Source organism: Micromys minutus, assembly GCF_963924665.1.
Source record: "Micromys minutus genome assembly, chromosome: 18".
In the NCBI taxonomy this organism is placed as follows: domain Eukaryota; kingdom Metazoa; phylum Chordata; class Mammalia; order Rodentia; family Muridae; genus Micromys; species Micromys minutus.
In genome coordinates this window covers 29,082,378-29,090,402 of record NC_137953.1, presented here as the reverse complement: position 1 = coordinate 29,090,402, position 8,025 = coordinate 29,082,378, and the positions used below count along the sequence as shown (strand labels likewise).

Genomic DNA, 8,025 nt, shown 5'->3' with positions numbered 1-8,025 from the left:
CGTTTTTAATCGGAATAACTTAAATTTTTGAACGAGGGATACAAGTGTTTGAGTTGTGCCTGGAAACGTTCAAAAAAAAAACATCGGTCTTCTTTTCCAATAAATTTCTAGCACAGTCCTTGAAGGGAATTTTATAAGATCTAATTAGAGCTTTGGATTGTCCAGTACATCCCATCCACTCCCACAGCCCAGGCTCCGCCCCCAGAAGCAAAAGCACTTAGCGGCTAACCCCCTTGGCTTGGTTTTCAATCCAAAGCTGGCTGTACTTAATGATGTTATTAAAAATAGGGCACTAACACTTCAAGGGCTCCCGTTCAGCTCTTAACATTGACAAGCCCCTAATGTCCCTCAGGTTGTGCCTAGATTAGTCAGACCCCATGGGGGTGACAGGAAGGAGAAGGGGCAAGTGTTCTCACAAGGAATCTATGTGTTGGTGTTTCGGTTTGGAGTTTGTCTTAGGAATGTGAGTGAGTCATGGATAAATTAAGAAATATGGGTCAGAACAAGTCAGGAGATAAAGCCAACGAGAAAACAACAAAACCTGAAACCAGCAAAAGATCCAGAACTGGGTCCCTTCCTGAAATGTTGCTTGTATTGTGACGGTCCTTATGTTTTGAAGACCTGGTCAATTTAACGGAGACCAGTTCTGCGTGGAGAAAATTGCTATTCCAAAAATTCTTATCCAATCTGGGTTTTAAAATTGTGTGTGTGTGTGTGTGTGTGTGTGTGTGTGTGTGTGTGTGTTTATATGCTCTCTCTGAGCATTTTAAGGCAGTATGCCTTTAAGAGTAAAAGAACAAAACTGTATTAGCTCAACAAAATAATAGAAAACATTTAATTTAAAAGTTGTTTTCAACAAAAAAAAAAAAAAGTAAGGTTGTTTTCAAAGATTCCGTAGTTCCAATGTGAAATTATCTAGAATGAAACAAACCATAAGATAAACAATGGGTTAAAGACCAAAAGTAGAATTCTAGGACTTAGAAGTAGGCTGAACATGGGTTCTAAGTTATTCTGGTTTTTTGTTTAGGAATTGGGTACTGCTCATTGGCATCTCTTCAAATCAACCCTCCCTGGGCTCTTTTTCCGATCTTTAAAGTGAATGGTTAGATACCTGGGTCTCACTCAGCTCTGGTCACCTAGGCACAGGGAGTTCTGAAGCAGAGCTTCAATGAGGCACCAAGACCACTTATGGTGTATGGAGAGTCACTGGGTTAGCCATCAATGATTAGCTTCTCTGACATGGACGTGCTAGGTCATGTTCTTCTGTGTATTGAAAGAGCCTAAGTGTTCTGGGAATGGGAGGCTTTTTACTGTCCCATCCAATGTGGAGGATACTGCCCGTTCGTTCACTGACTTCAATTTTATTTTAACAACAAAAAGATCTCTTGTCTCTCAAAAATGCTGAATTAGACTCAGACGCCTAGAATTCTTACTTTAAGGATGATTATTCTTGGGGGAAAAAAATGCAAGCAGCAGTGACCATTTTTCACAGGCATGCTCAGCCATCAGGGAAGCTTAATATACCCCTATTTAGTATGCATTTATGCAGTGATTACATGAACTTTGACCTCTGAAGAGCTGTAGCAATTAGGTTCAGTGTCCAGCATCCTCTACACACCATTCCCCACAGGCTTCGCTCCCTTCTCTCTGCAGTTTACGCTCTAGGAGAAGGGCAGATATTGCTAAAGCTTGCTTTGTAGCCCAAGATTTCCTTCAACGCAGGTCAGTTTTGCCCTCCACTCCTGTCTGAACAGCCATCTCAGATATTAGGGCTCTGATTGTCTACATTTCTGGAGCTCAATGGATTTCAATTTGGTCTTGTCCCTCACTTTTTACACTAGTGACCCAACGGGTTTCGTTTTCTGAGATAAAACCGGAACTCTTCAGGTCCCACTAATTTAACATTTTTAAAGGTATTCGGTGCCACCTATTTTACTTGAAACCTGGATAAATTAGCAGGAAAACTGGAGGAGGTGCACTGGGAGGGGGGACAGCTGGAAGATCCCCCCCAAAAGAACCAAGAGGGAAGAGGAAAGTGTTTTAAGTTTCTAGTAAACATTGTTTAGCAAAAGAATAATAGGAAAGTTGCCCCTTTCCCGAAGAGGAATGAAGCTCTAATTGTTGCCTTTAGCTGAGAGCTCAGATAAACTGCTGGGACTCATTCTAAAGTGACCCACCACTGCATTCATCTCTTCTTGAACTTTCGGTGAACCTGAGATTAAACAGGGGTGAGCAGCTAAGCAGTTTGTTGTTAGCAGCCTTTTCAACAACCCTTTCAGACTGAGTAAATATTGATCGGTTTGAATCTGATTGCCCCAGAGGAAAACACTGCTGCATCTGAATAGCCTCCAAAAGTAAACTCTCAAAGGTGAACCCAAAGCAGACTTCACAGTCACAGCAAGACCTAACCCAGGCTAGTTTGAAGACATCCTCAATTTTGCCAGTGCTTTGGATGAAGGTGGAGAAATTTTTAAAAATTATACTGCAATTACCCAGGATTTCTGATTTAAGACCTTTGTTCATTTTTAAATGTATCAACAAAATGTTATTTTCTGTTTCCCCGATTTACTTTGTTTTAGTTACAATTGCTGTCATTTTTCAAGACACTAACTCTGCCCCTCAGAGACCAGAACAGAAAAGGAGAGACCTTAAAAAGGATGTGTTAAGCGCCTTTGATTCAATCGATTGGGACAGCTAAAAAAGATACAAATGTTTTCTTTGTTGAAAGGTGTATTAATGTCTCCTAAATGCATTACTTGTTAGCTGATTTATTCTATAACCTAGGAAAGGCTAGGGATATTTAGGCAAAATTTATTGTTCTCTTCCTTCTCAGCTTCATTAAAACCAGCACCTTGAAGATTGGAATCTCTAGGATTCCAGCAGGTCCGGGCCGGCTTTCAGATATTGAAATCAAGACAGTGGTGTGCAAATGACACTTTAACACATTAAAGTACTTGAAAACCAGCCATCTGTTTTGCTTTGTGGCCTTACACTAATAAACAAAAGATACAGTACAGCCAGGCGGGGGAAATGAAAGAAAGGGGTGGTGTCTTTGAAGTTCTCACCATCCACTAGAATCTTTTCAGGCAATCTCAGAACCCAGCAGCTGAGGGGAGGATGCCCGGTACCCTTGATATGCATGCGGCGGCTGCTCCCATAAACTTCTGGCTTCCTCACTTAACAGGCATGTGTAGGAAATCTCACAAGTCTTCTAAAAGGCCTACAAATTCTAATGCTTTGTAGGTTTTTCTCCCACCCCATCTTTTCCAAACGCCCTCTGAAAGAGTCATATGTCTGTATTTGTGATGCTGTAGATTTTTTTACTCTGCTCTTAGAGACCAATGTTTCTAAATGTGTTGGGATTCTGTATTTCCCTTACAAAATGAGTGTGAAAGCTGAAGATGAGGATTCAGCTCCTTGGTCCCACATTTACCTAGAATATTACAAGGCCCTAAACTTCCATCCCTAGCAGTAACCAGAAAGAAAGGTTCGAAAATGTTGCTTAAACCCGGAAATATGTTTAAAATAATAGGAAACTGTCAAGAGGTCTAGAAGAGCCATGTTGAACTCAGTCATATACGGATTTCATCTCATCTGACACATGCCTTGATCAGAAACAACTTGGATATAACACTTGGTTTGATTTTCACGAGCCCATCTGGAAGAGTCTAAAGAAGAGAGTGTAAATTGCTTTCCAGGTTATGTGGCATGGAATCAGAAATACACACAGACCCTTTACAACCATGGTGGCAGTGAAATGAAAACTGAATCTGAAGAGATAAGAAGTGCAAGGTAGAGATATGAGGAACTGCAGGGAGGGGTGGACGCTGCTGCAAAGAGTAAGGAAAAGAAGGCAAGGCTTTATCGAAGGCAAACCATCAATTTAAAAGGCAGAATATATTGAAACACAGCCTGACAATCCAAAAAAAGGGAAACGGGGACATCTTTACCATAGCTTTATACTGAGGCTGGTTAAATGTGAATCTCTTTGCTCTGGGTTCACAAATGTGAGGAAAGACTGACTGAGGACAGTTCTCAGCTTTTGAAGGGACTGTGTTTATGTGTATGTCAACATTCAGTTGGGGGTGAAAAGGTTAGCACTTGACCCAGGGAGTAACCATGTTTGTTTAAAAAGGAGATCTCCTTCATATATTTCTTTACTATTTTTGTTTCATTTTGAACTCTTATTCTAATAAAAGAGCCGGCTGTTGTTAAAAGATCAGTGCGTTAAACAGACATTGGTTGGATGAAAATGTACTTCTTAGGGAAAGCCACGGGATACATGACAGGGGGGGAACCTACTTCTTTGAAAATAAGCACCACCCTCCCTTTCCCACAGGAAATATAGTAGTAAGTAACCACTGTAGCCCAGCCAAATACGCAAGATGCTTAGGCATACCTGAAACTTGAACATTTTTATTACAGACATCTTAAGTAAGACCCGTAAACTCTGCTCTGGGTCACATCATTCCAGGATCTCAGAGCTGCTTATGATTGTACAGGAAATGGGGACGATCATGGGCTCACATAGGACAACTGATAGAACTCAGTGTGATATTTCAGGGACATCAAAACATTGTGCGACATGCAGAGAACTAATTACAGAATCACACAAAATATACATTCATTGTGCCATCCATCACATTGACAATTAGCTGACAATACAATGTATCCAGCCAAGATACAAGATACTGGGAAAAGAAGAGGTGATTGAAAGAGTACCTTTAGGTTACAAATAATCCAGCATAATTTTTTAATGCAGGGTGGCCAGAGAAGCAGGAAGAATTGGTTAGACATTGGGAAGACTTGGCACAAGAAAGGTTCTTAACCTTGTGCTTGGCAGGCCTTAACTCTGAAAGGACCAATGGAGCCCACCTTCTGAGGCATCTGACTTTGAATGAGAGAAGTTTTCTGCTTTCGCCCATAATCACACATGAACTGTACCAGTTTTGAGATTTTGTCCACCCTGCTTGATTTAGTGACCTACATATTTCTACAAAATGTGTATAGAGATGAATCTCTGAAGAGAAAGCAATTACAACCAGCAATCTCACACATGAAACCAGCTAAGTCAAGGGGTGAATTAATTGTGTAAACACAGTGTATCTCTTCTTCATGAGCCTTTGGACACTCTCTCTCCTCTCTGTTCTACTTAAGGGCCAGGTGGAGAAGAACACTACATAGATAAAATGGTGAGATGCCTCCCTCTTGCAAATGTCTATTGGCAAAGGGAACTGTTCTCCAACAGACATCTGAAAGGAACCATAGGCTGTGTGAAAATTTTCAAAATAGTAAAGAAAGGACATTGGGGACCATCAAAAATTGATGTGGGCACCCAGTGTGGATTAAGGAGTTAACTCCCAACCAAGTCTCCAGAATTCTTTGGAAATACCTTATCTTGGCCAGGAGCTCCCCAGATGGGACCAGAAAGGAAGAAAGAGTCTGTAAAGAAAGGAAGATAAGCTAAGAATGTGCTTTGGTTAAGAAATCCCAGCCCAGGGAGAAGCCTGGGCTGCAGAGTTGGGCTGGAGCAGCCTCAGTGGGAGGTAGTCAGAGTGTCTGAGGTAGATGATGCCGGAGAAGGGGCGCTGGGTGAGGAGCTGGATTTCTCAGATGATTCTTCAGTTTTCTCATCGCTTCCAGGAGGAGTAGCAGGGGAGATGGGCAAGAGCCCCTCTTTCTCGCGCTTCTTCTGCTTCATGCGGCGATTCTGGAACCAGATCTTCACCTGGGTCTCATTGAGCTGCAGGGACGCGGCTATCTCCACCCTGCGAGCCCGAGTGAGGTACTTGTTGAAGTGGAACTCCTTCTCCAGCTCTGTGAGCTGCTTGGTGGTGAAGTTGGTGCGCACTGCGTTGGGTTGACCCACGAAGCCATACTCTCCAACTTTCCCTAGGGTAGGGGAGGAAGAAAGAAATGGTAAATTTTCCTAAACCTTAATCCGATTGTCCCAAGCTTGAGGCAACGTTAGGTTAACTGCCCAGCGCAACGGGAAGCGCCAGCGAGGAACCACGTGTAAAGTCAAGTGTTAACCTGAAGTCAACCATTAGCGTGATCAGGCTCATGATTAATGGAGCCTGTAGATATTAACAGGACACCACCACCACCTCACACCCCCAACACACACACACACACACACACACACACACACACACACAATCTACCTTTAGACCACTTAAACCTCGGTCCCTTTGAAACTCCTTTGCCTCAGCACACCTGGGCAGCCTACACCACTCACTACAACTCTAGATGACATTAGACATAAGCAAGAACCCATTTTTTAAAATCACCAATTTTCCTTGGAAACTAGGTGCACCGGCCCCTTTCAAAAACCGAACAGCATTTGTTTGCCAGTCGTTTTACCTGTTTTGGGAGGGTTTCTCTTAACTTTCATCCAGTCAAAGGTCTGCGCTGGAGAAGACGTCTCTGAAGCAGGGGAACGACAGGCTTCTTGGTGGCTGGCGTGGAGAGGGGATAAGGAGTTATTATACGTGGCCAGGGCCAGACTCTGGTGCTCTTGTCCATATGAGTGGTGAATGTACTGGGGCGAGCCCACTGTGCCCCCGGCATAACCCTGGTGGTGGTGGTGATGCTGGACCATGGGAGACGAGAGGTTTCCAGAGTAAACAGCGGGAGCGCACGGGGGGTACCCACCACTTACGTCTGCTTCCTGATTTAATCCATAGGGGCCATAAGGCGCACTGAAGTTCTGCGCGCCATAGCTTGGACCACAACTTGAGTGGGAATAAGAAACCCCAAGGTTCCCAGAAGTCTGGTAAGTAGCCGGCTGGGGGTGGTGATGGTGGTGGTGGTGGTGGTGATGGGGCGAGCTGATCTGCACCCCCCTGCCCACTAGGAAGCGGTCGTCGCCGCCGCAGCTGTTGGCACTGACCGCGCAGGATTGGAAAGTTGTAATCCCATGGTCAGAGGAGTAAGCTCGCGCCGAACAGGTTCCAGAGTCGCCACTGCCAAGGATGGGGTATTCCAGAAAGGAGTTCATTCTTGCACTGTCCATCTGTCACTGAGTGACTGAGTCCTGCGAAGCCCTGGGTGACCGTGCCAACTTTCTCACTTCCTCCATAGGACCAGAGAAGAAAAATGATATGAATGTACAGTGAGCAAGAGGCGGGGCGGGCGGGCGGAGGGCTGGAGGGGGAGGACACGTGACTCTGTCAGCCAATGGCTGAGCCGCCTGAGAAAGTTTACCGGCTGCAGCCGTGATGGATCACCGTTTCAGTGGCATTTAAATCCCCGGCGCTCCTCAGTGTGGGTGACGCGCGCTCGCCCCCCCAGGCAGCCCGGGCCGCGGCTGTAGCTGCGGCCGCTCCCGGAGCTGACTTGGAGCACTGGGACCAAAGGGAGTCGAGACTGTCTGCTGCGCGCGCCCGGCTCTGCGCGCCTCCGCCTCCTGATGTTGGGGGATGGGAGGCACCCTCCGCTGCCCCTTCCCCACCCAGCCCAGAAAGCTGAACTGGCAAGAGGTGAGAGGGGACGAGGCCTCCCGGCTCTCTTGGGGCGGGCATCTTGTGGGCCGGAAATCTCTTCGTGGTCGCAAGGACCTTGGCTGAGCTGGAAGCACTCGGGGTGGGAAGGGTGGGGATTCAGCAGACACCACGCCTTCATCTTGGGGACTGCCGCCCAGTACTCAGCCCCAGCGGAGACCTGAGCCCGGAATCGCGGCGCCTAGGGCGAGGTTGCGTCACTGGTTCGCCAGCCTCGGAATGTAGAGGGACGTGCGCAGAGGGTTGACTGGGAGGAACCACGGTGAATGGGCTGGGGACGAGAGCAAGGAAAGAAACTTCTGTCCTCGTCCAAAGGGTCTCTGAGCCATCTTCCATAATTCCTGCCGGCCAATGGCGTGGCAATGGGAGCTTCTGTAATTTGACCCCAGGAGCGCGGGGGGGGGGGGGGGAGCCCTAGGAACGTAGCTCTCTGGGAAAGACCGGTTGTCCTCTCTCTCTCTCTCTCTCTCTCTCTCTCTCTCTCTCTCTCTCTCTCTCTCTCTCTCTCTCTCTCTCTCTCTCT

At 46.0% G+C, this 8,025-nt stretch overlaps 1 protein-coding gene across 2 annotated transcripts; it reads right to left on the bottom strand.

The window, feature by feature from the left end:
- Nucleotides 1-5,536: 5,536 nt before the first annotated feature.
- HOXA1 (homeobox A1) lies at nt 5,537-7,015 on the bottom strand (the record flags this gene model as incomplete). 2 transcript variants are annotated; one of them, XM_080932590.1, is made up of 2 exons in its annotated part: nt 5,537-5,892; nt 6,364-7,015. In XM_080932590.1, 2 exons carry the CDS (start codon nt 7,013-7,015, stop codon nt 5,537-5,539), a joined length of 1,008 nt encoding a protein of 335 aa, XP_080788716.1. The 2 variants fall into 2 exon arrangements, with proteins under 2 accessions (XP_080788716.1, XP_080788717.1); XM_080932591.1 differs by lacking the exon at nt 5,537-5,892 and having other exon boundaries at nt 6,399-6,458; nt 6,662-7,015.
- Between the last annotated feature and the right edge of the window lie 1,010 nt (nt 7,016-8,025).